Raw genomic sequence first — 14,974 nt, forward strand, 5'->3', positions numbered from 1 at the left:
ATGCAACAGCAAGGTGGAACCTGGCACCAGTCCTTGCTGTTGGGTCCGTAAAGTGGTCTTCCAGGTAGCAGAGAGCAAGGGATCCTTGACCACAGGAGGAGGAATGGTCTGACAGGCTACATTTATGCCCTTTTTAAGAATAATTTCTTTTCAGAGCTGTATCATAGAGGCCTTGACCACCTCACCCGCAAGAGCTGAGGAGGACACTGGGTTCACGTTTACACGAGTCTGGTTGCTGGTGTCTGTGATGAACCGTTGCACAGTCTGGTGCAGGGTGCTGGTAGACACGAGGCCTCTTGGCAGGGCCTTTTTGTCTTGTTGTTTAATGAGTGTTCTCAATTGCCTTGTAAAAAATAATCATTACAGCAGACTGTGAAAACCGCAAAGAGGAGTTGCCTCTTGCCAGTGGGCTTTTAGCCACAGAGGACCTTTAGGGCCGAGCTTCCTGAGGTCTTCAGGCTATTTAAATGTGGTTTGGCCTACAGTTTCTCAGGAGAGTATTGGGTGCAAATTGTTCTCCGCTGTATTGAAGATCAGTGATGAGTGCCTGGTGATCTCATCCAAAGCTGAATGAAGACCACATGCAGCACTTTGTGTATTGCATGAAGTGCAAAGCAGAGAAATCTTTCCATTTACTTTGTGGGACTCTTAGATCCTTATTTTGGGGATGGTGATTATTTGTAGAGATGATGATTGGTCTCCCTTGCTACCTACTGCAACAGTGGTCTGAACCGATGGAACATAGTTTATTTTTTGTCTAGTAAAAAACAGTTAGAGTCCTTAGTGGTTCCATCTTGGCCAGAGGAACATAAAGTCAGGGGGGAGGAGGCATAGTCCCCAAGGGTCCCTTTTACTGGCTGGTGCTCCAGCTCCTGTCTTGGTAAGAAAGAGAACCAAACTACCTCAGTTCTTGCCTTCTAGACAAAGTTTATGACTTTGAAAAGTATGTTTTGACTTTTGTAAGACATTGACTGGGGAATCTTTGCTCCTATTAGAGCAAAACACTCTGAACAGCTGCCTGTCATAGCTGTGCAGAGGCTTGAGTAGCTTCATTGCAGCTTCATATGAGTCTGTTCCATTCAAAATGATGGCTCAAGTGATAGAAAATCAATAGGGTTATTAATTTGTCTTTCAGAGCATTTTCTGAACAGGTTCTCTTTGCATTAGCCTTCTTAAAGAGATAGATCAGAAGCAATTTTTATGCCTAGGCTTCGGCTATCAGGTTGATGAAAATTCAGTGTTTTCTTCCCCCCTTGCCCATCAACTGTTGCCTCTCCCACTCTGAAGTTGTCAGGAAGGGCTCCTCTGTTCTTGATTCATAAGCTTCCTTAGAAGGGTTTGGAACTGAGAGGAAGGAAAATTAGGGAGATATTTTGGAAGGGAAGGAATTAGAGGATTGCTCTTGCTTGGAAGGGGAGAAGTGCATTGTTCTTGCTGCACTGATAACTTTCTTCACAAGTCTCAGCTGCAATAAGGTGATCTGGATATTTACTCATGGAGATTATGGGATTGGTTTTTTAATGCTGTCTTTATTTTGTAAAGATACTAGCCCATTCTGTTGCTAGTTTTCAGCTTTGTACTCTGAAAATACTTACATATTTCAAATTTCTTTTCACATGCTCTGCTGAGAAAAGGCAAGTGAAAAATCAAAGGAAACTATCAAATCTGAGTAATTTTTTTTTCCTTTGGGGGACAGGGTGAGACGCAAAGTTGAGATGGTCTATTTGCACCTGAATTCACAGGCCAATACCTATGTTTTTCCCATTTGAAAAATAATTCTCTCTTACATTGACTGGAAGAGCTTCATAAGCAGGCAAAATTAACTAAATTAAGTTCAAGTACTAACTGGAAGGAGAGTTTCCCATGGATAGGTATTTGCAAGATGAAGCAGTGGTGGACTTTTGAAAGCAAAACAAGGAAGCTGAGTACTCAGAAAGTTGCTTTGAGGTTTACAGTCAATAAAAATGGGACAGAGAAGATCTGTCCCTGCTTCCCCTTGCTGCCCCTTCATCCCTCCCAGCCACTTCAGGAATCTCTTTTAGATTCAGAGAAAAACAATTTTAAGATTGGTGTTTGTTCAAGATCCAACTTGTCTACACTTGTGTCTGTGAAAAAAGACTGTCACATAATATGCAACTTTTGTTTAATATTAAACAAAATATTATAGAAGTTTTATTACTTAGTAATAAAATCAAGTCAGTGAGTCAGTCTCTCATAATCTGATGACCTAATATTTGCAGCAGAAACTGTATCAACTTATATATATATATGTATAATCATTAGCTACCTTTTTGGGTAAAATTACTAGCAACTCTATTCTCATCTATAGACAGGCTTCTCAAGATTTTTTTTTTTTTTAGTCTGTGTTATGTTCAGAGCTATTTAATAGGGAACATGAAACACTTGGTCTCTCTTTGATTTCAAGTTTCATTGCTGGCCTTCTGCCAGTAACAGAGCTGGTACAGAGCATTACTGAACACCAAGCCTGTAATACAAACAAAGGAAGATCTGCTAAAGGTCCTTGTTTCTTCTTGTTTGCTTTTATTATGTCAAAGATTATAAAGAGGAAAACATAGACGTTGTCTGGGTCAAGCTGAAATGCGACCCAAGAACAAAAGCCCTTTCAAAATATTGTTGGGAAGCCTAAATATCCTCCAGATTGTTGCCTGGGTTGTTGGAGTCTGCTGTTGGATACCAGCCTTTGGTAAATCCACCAAGGGAGAGTTTAGAGTTACTTTGTTGAAGTGATCAGAGAAGATGTGAACATTCAAAGTTGAAAGGTTGTGCTGTACTGAAAGCTATATCTTGGCTTCAGTATTTCTCTTTTCTTGAGTTGGAAGGGACCCACAAGGATCATCGAGTCCATCTCCTATCCCTGCACATGACAACCCCACAGTTCACACCGTGTGTCTGAGGGTGTTGTCCAGTCTCTTCTTGAACACTGTCAGGTTGGGGCCGTGACACCTCCCTGGGGAGCCTGTTCCAGGGCTCCACCACCCTCTGGGTGAAGAACCTTTTCCTGATGTCCAACCTAAACCTCCCCGGCACATCTTCCTGCCATTGCCTCAGGTTCTGTCATTGGTCACCAGAGAGAAGAGATCAGCGCCTGCCCTTCCTCCTCCCCTTGTGAGGAAGCTGTAGACCGTGATGACGTCTCCTCTTAGTCTTCTCTTCTCCAGGCTGAGCAAACCAAATGACTTTAGCCGCTCCTTTGGACACTCTCCAGTAGCTTTATGTCCTGTTTATCCTGTGGTGCCCAGACCTGCACCCAGTGCTCCAGGTGAGGCCGCACCAGTGCAGAGCAGAGCGGGACAATCCCCTCCCTGCCCGGCTGGCGATGCCGCGCTGGATGCACCAGGACACGGGTGCCCTCTTGGCTGCCAGGGGACACTGTTTTCCCATCCGTTAAGTGATATTCGCAGTTATGTCATATATTCAGTAGAACGTGATGGCTGAGTGTGCGGCAGTTCCTAGTAAAGAAACAAAGTTTATGAAAATTGATTTTTCGTATTGTAATTTCCTGTTGTGGGGAATTTGTGCTAGTGTTTGTATTTTCAAATTATTTATTTATTTAAAGTAGTTTTCTGTGCATAGATATTGGAACTCTTTTCTTTTGCATGTGCTGGTGATGTACTGCTGTGAGGTGTGAGGCTGGGAAGCTGTCAGCCGTGTCCATGCCCAAGGGGAGACTGGGCGATTTGCTTTGGAGATCCTGCTGCAACTTGATCGTTCTGGTTTTGAATGCAGAGTTAATTAGTTCATGATGGAAATCCAGGCAACACACAATACCATGAGAAGAGGTGCTAAGTTATAAAGACTTCAAGCGCATGTTGATGTTCCTGTCCCCTAAACAGCTTCAGCAGTTAACCACCAGCTGTGTTCAGATAGATGCCTTGTACAAATGAGTTGACCTTGTTCTGCATTGACGGACTCCTTTGCTTCGAAAGAGAGACCATTTCTGGATTCAGTTAAAATGAGAGATCTGTAGCCCGTCCCCAGATGAGCTCTAGGAGGCAGTTCGTAGTCCTTCACTCAGATGATACAGATCTTCACTGCCTTGCTGACAGTCTCTGAGTTTTACCATTCGTATGCCCTCTGGCTGTCTGAGTACCTAAGCCTGTAAATGGAGAAGTGCTGGAGAATAGTACCTGAAAGAAAAAGGTTTGATGCCAAGAAATTTGCTTGTTTTATAAAGAAAGCTCATGTTCAGGCTGCTGTGTTTGTGCATGAAGGAGCTGTCACCTTACACTCAGTGCAGTTCTTGACAAAAGAGTAGTTTGTTGAAGTCCTCCGGGCTTCTGGAAAAGAGTCCCCACCTCCTTCATCTTCATTGGTTATTTCATGTTTGCCTTACAGAGCTTTTTGGAGACTCCTTAAGGCAACAGGATGAGAAATCAGTCACTGGAAGTCAGCTAGGTTGTCGCTTTGGTTGACGCATTGCTGGGTGTAGAATGGCCTCAGGATCATGCCTTCATTGCTGTTAAACTTCATTATACTGCGTCAAGCTTACTGCTTGGATGATCTTTTAATATGGTTTAGAGCTATTATAATTATAAATAAAGCACTGCGAAGCTCCTTACAGAAAGCATAAAAAAGCAAGGCTCCCTCTGCAAATACATGAACCAAAATAACAAGAGGAACACACCAAACCCAGGGAAGTGAGAATAGTCCTCAGTGCTGAGGTGAGCACCAGGAAGACTTGGGAAGGTGCGCAACAAGCTAGGAGAGGGAAAAATAATTCCTTCCTTGGAGGAGATGGAGGCCAGAGACAGGATGAATGTCTGTGTGAGGGAAAGGATTAGTATGTACAGAGTAGGGGCTGGGGAGGGGTGGAAGCATGGGGAGCTTGAATTCAAGGTGGAACCAGAGTCCGGTCGAGGCAGAGAGGTGGTCACCGCAGTGTGAGAGGAAGAGCTAGTGCATGCATCAGAAACGCTGCAGGGTGTTTGCTGTCAGATCCCTGCTGAGGACACGTTTCGGCTCATTCAGACTGGTTACCGCATGTTCTTCCCCCACCCCCCCGGGCACTGGCTGGCTGTAACGTGCTCATCCTCAGTGGGCTCATGGACAGGCACACTGTGGTAGCTCCCTGTCTTTAAAGCTGAGGCATAGAGGGGCTAAAGAGCCATCTTGGTGCGCTTTAGATATGTCAAGATACTCGAGTACAGTTTTCAGGGTCAGCAAGTTTAAGCTAATGCCCTAATCACTGGATCGTCTCAGCTCCACAAGGTGTCTTCTGACGCTGAGTAAAAGGGCACATACGCATGGGCACACGTAGGTGTTTCAGATGCATTAGGTGGCAAGTTACCATATCTCTTCTGTATTTGAAAGCTGGCTGCTCTGCCTGAGAGCCTGGAAGTACTGGGGGCAGGAGGCTCAGGAAAACTGTTCTCTGTATGTCCTGGTTATTAATGACTTGAAATGAACTCGGCTTCTGCTCCAGTGCACCAAAGAGGCTTTTTATCCAGGCTATGCTGCAAGGGTGAGATAGCAGCTGGGTCTGACAGTCTTGATGCCTGACTGTGCAGAAGGCTCTGTCCCTTACTTTTCCCAAGTGGCAGCAAGGTTGAGCTTATCTTTGGGGAATCCACTCCTTGTGTTCTGCAGGGATTATTAAATACGTCAGACACACATACTGCCACTGAAGGGTGCCTCATGCACTGTGAAGGAAAGCGATTTGTGTGCTATGACTGTTGCAGTGGGTTCATTAAACCCCAATGCAGATCCTCTTAGCCTCAAAAGAATAATCCCCTTTTTAGCAAGCCATCAGTTCAGACTATGTAGTCAGCAGAAAGCAACAGTTTGCCAGTGCTTAGGAGGAGAGGGAGGAGGAAGGTAGCTTCCCTGGGCAATGTCTGGAGCAAAATCACTTGCTGGGAACAGATGAAGCCATTCCTTTCTCTCCAGCTCAATATCCAGCAAAGTGCATCTCCTGAGACCACCTCATACTCCTAAGTATCCTTTGGAGTACATTTCCGAAGTAACCAACTTAAGGAAGCAGGACTTCATGGAAGTCCATTACTTGCAGGAACATTTCCCATGTATTTGCATGAATGGATTTAAAGAGATCAGTGGAAACATGAAGATGACTTTGGGAAGTTGGGTAAAACAAAGGCAGACGCTAACTTTGGAAACGTTTGTCTGATTTTGGATAGGGTAAGATAAAGGCTTGTTTGTCCTATTGACTTTATGGCGCCAGGCTGAGGCAATGATGAAGGAACTCAACTTCTGTTCAGAGAAACAGAAGGAAGTTTTGTTGTGTTTGCAAGGCCAATACCTGGCAGCTGTGTCTGTGGTCATGGCCAAGATGCAGTAATGCAATCACAACCTCAGTGAATGGGGAATTGAGTTCCCAAGATGGAGATCCATGAGAACATTGTTTGCTTTGTTCTTGTAGTCAGAAGAGGACAGTATGAGCTTAGAGAAGTAGCAAGATAGATGCTTTCAAAACTCGGTGAAGACCCAGCGAAGCAGCAGTATCTTCAGCTCTGCCAAAAAAAATTCCAGCCCTTATCATCCAGCTCTTAACACTGTCTTCAGCCCAGCTAGAGGACAGCAATAATAACATTAAAGAACCCAGATGTAGTCCTGAGCTTAGTTCAGACAGTTATGATGTTCATGTGCAGTAATTCAATGCAAGGCTGACCCCAAGATAGCAGCGTGCCATCTTTCTTCTCCTAACTGCTTTTCGCAGCCCTGCTCACAGCTGTTACTGTGGCGCTTGCCACTGGTTCCCTTCTGAGTTGATGTGATAGCAGCACAGGTTTCACTGGTGAGTCCACAGGAGAAATTTCCCATCCCAAAACAGGTAGCTGTCACGTTTGTGTTTGTTTCAAAAGTCAGTGTCTAGACTGATGACTTCCTGCATTGCCATGGTCCATTTGCCTCCCCTTGAAGAGAAGCTGGTCCTCTTCCTCATCTCCCTACTTTTCCACACTCTTCAACCAACCTAATGCCTTTTTTTTTTCTTTGTATTTGTTTTGCAGGAGTATATTGATGCTCATCCTGAAACCATTATCCTGGACCCTCTTCCAGCTATTCGTACGCTTCTGGACCGGTCCAAGTCTTACGAGCTAATTCGGCAAATAGAGGCATACATGCAAGGTAGGCCCATACATGCTCTCCCTGAAGGCTTTTATTGTGACTCTAGAGAAGGAAGCAGCTGGATGTGAGGTTTGAAGTAGTGGTTTTGGGCCCCTCGCACTCTGTCTCTCCATGGAGTACAAACACGGCAGGATTGCCCTCTGGAATCCCATGCTGCTCTTTTTCCATCTATACAAAGGAGGTTCGCATCTGGTTAAAAATACGATGTGGGTTTAATGGGGACCATATTTACTACAGTGAGCGCTCCCAGAAATCTTCTGGAAAACATTGTCTTTTTTTGTGTGCTGCTAAATTGAAATGACTCTACGAACTTAGCAGCTTGTCATAAGAATCCTGAGGTGTGAATTTGGGGGAAATCTACGGAAGAAGAAAAAGAAGGTTTGGAATGGACTGAAAAAAATTAAATTGTAAATAGAGCTAAGATCTCTGATAAATGTTGGAAGCCTATCGCACATATTAATTGCTAGGAGGAACATGAATACGCTTCTGGTGTTGGCTAGTTACCTGACGGACTCCTGCCTTTAATTGGCATCATTTGAGTTGCATTCCCACATTTAGAAGTCATGCCTTTTCAACCTGAGTAATTCTAGTATCTTATAATTTTAACCATTGTAACTGTTGGGCTAAGTTTGTCTTTCATTACCTTTCTATTCCTGTTACTCTCATATTCTTGAAACATTTATTGGCTTTTGAGTTTAAATCTAGAGTAGCTCTTGAAGTAGCTGTTTCATATGTTAGACGACTATATTTGGGGGAAATTGCGTTGCAGAAACTATGTTCCAATGGGGCGTAATTGGAATTACCATTAGGATTGTGTTATTGCTATCTTGATGGGCAGATAAGGAGCTCATCAATTCGTATTTTAATAATTGTGGATTTATAAACCTACTGTTTGCATCTGACCTGCCTGGTCCCATCAGCAATGTCTTTATGTAAAAATAAGACTAATAATTCACAGCACTTTCTCTTGTTGAGCTCTTTCGGAATCTCTTTAGGAAAAAATTTCAATTTGTGTAAAAGAATTTTTTTTGAGTGGTTATTACTGTTGGTGAGTGGGAGAGAGGTGCTGAGGGAAACCTGTGCTCTGGGGAAATGGTTGGGATTTTGCTCTAGCAGCAGAAGAGATTTACTAGGTGTTTGCTTTTTTTTTTTCCTTAAGTGACTATCGGTATTATTATTGTTAGCTCTATGAGAACAATATGTTCAAGAGAGCATCCAGTTTTTGCAAGTAGTTTGTCTCGTGCATGTTTCAGCCTCCTCTGGTCAAACTGATGATAAAAAGGAATAAATGCTTCAGAAAGAAAAAAATTTAAAAGTAGGTTTGTATTCAGTTAAAACTGACACTTTAAAGAGAAGCTGTTAATAAAGTTGAGGAATGAGGTAAGGAAAAACTTCACCTGTTCTCACTGGCTGCTGCAGTGTTATGTGGCCATATTTCCCCTGTTCTTGCATGCCCTCACGCTTCCCCATCTCATCTTATTTCTGTCTTGGCATCAGAAATATCATGACAGAGACCTTGAACCAACTTTGTATTTAGCAGGGGAAATCTCAGAAGAGCTGTGAGTAATTGGCTAACTTCTTGTTCTGACCTAAGTAGATCAGCCTCTGTATTCCCACACGTAATGATCTGCAGTGAGAAATTCAGGAGACCAAAAAAGTTACATCCCTCTAGACAGTGTGGTGGTTTTTTCTCCCCTCCTTGTTTTCACCTGCTAAATTGTGTTTTCTGCTTTGCAGCTGTCATGTCATATCCCAAGGCCATGAGCACTTAGAAAACTCAAACAAGAAGTAATACATCTGTGAATAGCATGAGGTCTTAAGAGATGCATCTTTTTTGTTCTGGAATTTAAAATGGAAGCCAGGAAAACAATATCCTAGTCTTGAGTTGTAACTAGAGAGCCAAGTTTATCACAGGATAGAAAATTGATGTGGTGGGTTAAATTCAGTACAAGGGATTATCTATTCCAAAGGAATGCCATAAACTCCGAAGGGTTGAGTATGTGTGTAAGCAGAAATCTGCTTTTGAAAGTCATTCAAAAGAAAATTTAGTGTTTGTTTACAGACCAGTTTTGGATTCAGGTGATGATTACCTTTATTTGAATTATGTTTTAAAGTATCTATAAATGAAGTACAGTCTGTATTTATGATCTTCAGTTTACACTTCAGTTCAGCCCTGTAGACCTTACAAGAAGTGTATAAATAGAGATGCGCACCAGTTGGGTTGAAGGGAGGATGACCACATGCTCTGCTGACTCCGGCTTGTACAGTGCTGAATCTTCCTGCGTCACCTGCGCCTTTGGAAGTGGCAGGTGTTGCTGGGCTGGCTGCCTTCTGCAGCAGTAGGGCCCCATATTCTACAAACGGCTTGATTTTAAATGTAATTATCTTTCAGATGTCTGAGTTAATACCTTGCCTGGCCTTTTGAACAGTGAATTCTCCGTGCTTCCTGAAAAAGGAATCCCTATTTGAAGTGTCTATAACTGGGCATCTGGACATTGTTAGGCTTTCTGAGAGTCCTGTGGCTTGCTCTCTGTTAAATCAAGCTTTTGAATGATAAGTACTTTGATCCAGCTGCATGAGAATGGTGTGGAAAGAGGCTTGTGATACAGCCCTTGTCTCTGCTACCACAGCCTGTGGCCACTAAAAGGACAGAGGTGGAAGAGAACTAGGAACTAGGCAAGAGGTGTACATGTGGTCAGGGGTGAAGCATGGGGTTGAACCTGGACTTCCCGTGTCCTAGACTGACACTGTAACCACTCAGTCCTTGTGGAAATAGGAGGTTCGCAGATCTGCAGAATCATTGAGGTTGGAAGAGACTTCTTGAGATCTTATAGTCCAACTCCTCTGCTCAGAGCAGGTTCCCTGGGTCCATGTCCGGTTGGGTTTTGTCTGTCTTCATAGATGGCGACAGCATGACCTCTCTGGGCAACCTGCTGCAGGATTCACCTTGAATGTAGTGTGCTGGCATCCACCTAGCACTTGCTGAGGTGACTTGCAGAGATTGTTTTCTTCAGTATAGATAGTGATAGTGCCCTTGGAAGGAAGTGGGACTCTTCTAAGAAAAAAAAAATCTTTAAGACATGTTTTAGTAATAGTCTAGCCAGGGCTGTGACGACTTTTTTCCTGTTCTCTGTTAGTTTGAGTGCAAGCTCTGAAAGATCTCATGATTTTTAAACCTTCACTTCTGAGTCTTTCTCAGCAGCAGTATTGCTTTGTTTACTTACCTGCGAAGAACTGCTTCTGATATAAAAGTGCTCTAGATTGGATTCTGTAATGTTTGGTGAAAGATTAGGATCATTGTTTCACAGAAACTTCATTTTTATCAGAATGTTGTATGGTTGGAGCTGTGTCAGCCCTTTTTAAGCATTAGCCTAATGAAAAATAACTAAATTCTTTGATGCTGTGTTGAAAAGCTGTGATCCTACCACCTTGGAATTCAAGATCTGACTTTTTAAATTATGCTTAAGATGGTAATAGATTATCACTGTGACTAGGCACTAACTAACCTTTTTATATTACATTTTTAGTTTGAGGATTAAAAGCTTTTGAAATTCCCTACATAGCTTACAAATAATAACCTAAATTGAAGGAATTTAAGCCAAAACTGAAGTAAACACGCTGCTCACTCTTAGAAATACTCCCGGAACAGCTGCATGTATCATTTGTGGCTAGGAGAGAGGCTCGGCATGATGTCATGGGTCAGGCACTTGATTTGGGGCTCTGGGTTTTCTACTTGGCACTGGTTCTGACTTGCTGCGTGACCTTGGGCACAGCGTGTCACTCCTGTGCATTTCTTTCTTCTCTCAGCACTCATCTGCCTGTCTCTTCCCTTTAGATGCCATAGTTTTCTGGGCAGGAACCTTTTTTCCAGATATACATTCATGTACCCGATATAGTGAGTCTCTGATGCCAAGCAATCTGTGTAGGTGTTGTTTTAACAGAAATTGTAGATCTGTTTTTGAGTAAAAATTGGGTATTTACAATTCAATGCCAAAATAGGTAATCTGGTTTTAATTTTTGGAGATTATGGAGCATGTACATTGCTGGAGTGATGTATACTCAAAACTTCTCAAAATCAGGCCACCCAGTTAAAAGTGACTGAAAATAGCTGTATATACATAGCTCTAGGCATTCACCTTTAGAAACCATGGCCACTACTCTCTGTAGCCTACTTTTCACAGCAGTTTTGGTCAGAGAGGAGGGAGAAGAATAGTCACACAGGTCAACTTCAGGCACTTCTTTCTGTATTTGAAGCTCCTTTTAGAATGAAAGGAAAAATCTGGTTTTAATTTAAAGGCTCTAAATCACCCACCTGAGGGTCACTTGTTTATGTAGGGACACATCAGCAAAGCAGCTATGCTAAAGGGTTGGTGTTAGCTACTGCAAATAACGGCACCAGTTTTTGGATGCAGAAGCCTCCCCTGTGGACTGTAGGCTGTTTCCACCCAGAACGTATGCAAACAGATGTCTCATTACCTCGCTCCAAGTGTGGTGCATGTTCACTGACTGCATTTTAATTTCTGTCTGAAAACTGGTGTACAAGCATCGAGGGAAGTAATTGGAATGGAATCACTGTTCTGTGTGGCTGGAAGGACTTTGTCCGAAGAGCGTCAGCAGTGCTGCATGTGGCGGTGCTCTGCTCCCCCGCTGTCGGTGCTTGGTAGGTCTCAGCCCTGCTCCTTCACGCAGGAAAGATTTGGGGATTTTTGGCCCATGTAGGTGTCACCTGACATCTTTCTCATGAAAGCTCATTCATTCATCTAGGGAGGGGTGCGACAGAGGGACACAGACACGATGGTGTTACCATGAACAAGCCCTGTCTTTGAAATTTTAAGTAGACAGCTGCTTCCAAAGGACTAACCCTGTCCTGAGAAAGGTGGCAGGAAAAGAAAGCCCCAAAGGGAACCTGTAATCTCCTCTGGTACTGTTGCTTGGTCTCGTTAAGGTAGTTTACAAAAGGATTTTTTCTAAGATAAGAATGTTGAAAGTTATTCATTTCATAGATAGAAACGGTGAACCAACTCACCTTTCCCTTCTTGACCCTCCTCCACCTTTCTGGGTTTTCATTATTTCGAGCTGTCAGCTTTGTCCTAGCGTGGGTGGGAGGGACCAGGGAGCCCTGTAGAAATGACAGTGGCAGTCCCTGTTTGCCCAGCCAGGAGTGGCAGTCTGCTTGGTATTGCTGAAGCTGAATCTGCAGTCCAGCAGACACAAAGCCAGAGAATAAAATAGCATTTTAATCCTTTTGTCTCACTGTGTCCCAGCCAGAACTCCTTGAACCAACAATCAGTCTTCATCTTGGATCTCAGTAGTCTTGATGGTCACTGAGCTTTCAAAATAAACCTGTCTATGAAGCTCAGATGTTACTTTTGGGTACACTTAGGTTTAATCTTTAAATCCTGTGCGCTTTTCTGGCCAGACACGTGGAATCTGCATCCCACTTTCAGTCTCCTTTGTGTGTCTGAGTCTAAAAACAAGCAAGGCTGGACCTTTTATCCATTTGTTGCATACCATTATTAAAAACTTTTACTTTACATTTACATGGATCATTTCAAAACATTTGTGTACTTGATAAAGCTGAAAACATGGAAAGTTAATAGCAATTTAAGCAAGAGGTTCTATGAATTTCATGTTTGGGCATGGGTGGATCTGAAGAATGACCAAATCTGCTTTTATGGGTAAAGGTAAAAGCCATGACTGAACTCCATTGTCACGGGGCATTCCTAAGACATCTCTAGTTGAGCTTTAAGAACAGAAAATGGATTAATTCTTGAGGATTATTCTCTCTCTAGAATTAGAAAGAAGGAGCAGAGATTCTTCTTGTCATGAAGAAGTCTTCATTGAATAAACTAGTTGTTTTAAATTCCAGCACAGTTGTGTGTGTGGCTTTGAGCAACTTGATCTAGTTGAAGATGTCCCTGCTCATGGCAGGAGGGTTGGACTAGATGACCTTTAAAGGTCCCTTTGAACCTAAACCATTCTGCAATTCTGTGTGTTTCAAGTTATCCTGATACTCTTGATCAGAAATTTCCTTGGCTGGCATCCAACAAGATTAGATACCTTTCCCAGGCATCTGAGTGCTAGAAAAAGTAAGGAAGGGACAATGAAAGATAATTTGATCACAATATCAGTGTAAACCTGGGAATAGTTATTGCAGTATCTTTTTCCTTAATGTTTCTGCTCATATTGTTATAAGATCAGATGTCAAGGTATCATTTTTGAAAAATAGAACCCTTTGTCTGAATTAGAAGCCAGGACTCAGCTGGTAGAACATTATTCCAGTTCTGGTGCGATGTGTTAGAGTGACTTCTTCTGTTGAAGAAGCAGTTTATTGTCAGATGTGATACAGTAATCTGGCATGGACAGGAAAAGCAGAATCCCTCATATTTCCTCAGACAAGGATCTAGACAATGTGTGAGACCCCTGGTTAGGTTCTAATCTCTCCTAATAAAGAGTCCAGCAAGATCTTAAGGCTTCATCAGGGTACCATGGTGTCAGCTGATGATAACAATGTTTGACAGATCCATGAAGAGGATCCAGGGCCACTGACATCGAGTTTGAAAGCACTTTTGGCTCCTGTTTCACTTATCTACTGGTTTTGTGCAGCTGTCATGACGCCTGAGTTTATCAGCAAATAAAATAACGAAGGCTTGAGTGCCTTTATGTTCCTTCATGTCAGTAGTTGGTTCTGTCTTACGAATTCTACAAATCACTTTCTTAAGTTAGAGTGGAAGAGCCTCCAAGCGTAGTTTGATGGGAAGGACTTGAGACTTGAAATGATCGTGAATTCCTTGTGTAGTTTACGATTGAGTGGAACCAAGCCTCTATGGTCAGTTGCTTGATAGTCGTCCTAGACAAGGTCATTTGACTGGTCATTGTCATTTGATACACCTCTAACACCTTGCTTTTCTTCCTATTTGTAGTACCCTTCTTACAGCAGTGATTCGAAAGTGCTATTATTACTTTTTTTTTTCTGACGTGTAAACACTGCATATAGGGTGGAAATTGATATAACCAAGTGCAGCTGTAGGCTGGTATGGCTGTATGGAGACAGCTCTTGGGATGTCAGTAATCATGGTTCAGGTCACTACACTGCATTTGTGTAAAGGAAGCACAACTGATTCTGCAGGCTACAGCTTAGCTCCATGAAAAGAGAGATGCTACACTGAGAAGAAAGAGTGGTCGTGTTAGAGGCATATGTTACATCCTGTTGCACTCTGGTGAGCAAGGTGCATGTGGAGCATGTTTTAGAGCTTGTGGCATTTGTAGGGAAATATGCAACTTATTTAGTTCCGTACACTGCGAGTGAACCACTGCTTGTTAAATCAGGTTAAAGTAATCTGAATAGTAGAAATTGTATGTGTCCCAAACAACACTGTGTGGCCATGTTGCCTCAGTTGCCTTAAGGCTTTCTGGCCTCTTAAGGGGTTCTTAGAAGCTGTCAGCTAAAGATGAGTAGCTGTACACAAGACAGCACATTGAAATAACTTAAAAAAGAAATCACTCCTTTGAGGACAGATGTTAAGTAAACTGAAACGTCAGAAAGTGCAAGACAGAGACCAAAGACCAAAGAGATAAATAAACTGCTTTCAATGTGGCAAGTCAAGCATCGCATACAAGTGGCATTCCAGGACATTTATTAATAACTCTGGAAAAGGCAGATGAACACAGGATGGCAAATTTTCAGATAAGTACACATTGTTTAGTTTTTTCCAGGCAATGGGAGACAGCAATACCAGATGGGTCTACCAAGAGTCAGTGAAGAGTCAGCATGATGATAGATCCAATTAATTGCAGTCTCTTGGGCCCATAAAGAAATAATATGGACAGCTCATGCATTGTTAAATTCTGCATTGACTCACTGCTCAGG

General features: G+C 42.7%; 1 protein-coding gene across 1 annotated transcript in view; it reads left to right on the forward strand.

Moving 5' to 3' along the window:
- Positions 1-14,974, forward strand: part of ITPK1 (inositol-tetrakisphosphate 1-kinase) — a 149,731-nt gene that overhangs the window by 79,293 nt on the left and 55,464 nt on the right. Inside the window, exon 5 of the mRNA XM_065636543.1 lies at positions 6,987-7,104. Coding sequence (XP_065492615.1) covers positions 6,987-7,104 — 118 coding nt within the window. The remainder of the gene's footprint in view (positions 1-6,986; positions 7,105-14,974) is intronic.

Source organism: Caloenas nicobarica, chromosome 5 (assembly GCF_036013445.1).
Source record: "Caloenas nicobarica isolate bCalNic1 chromosome 5, bCalNic1.hap1, whole genome shotgun sequence".
NCBI lineage: Eukaryota > Metazoa > Chordata > Aves > Columbiformes > Columbidae > Caloenas > Caloenas nicobarica.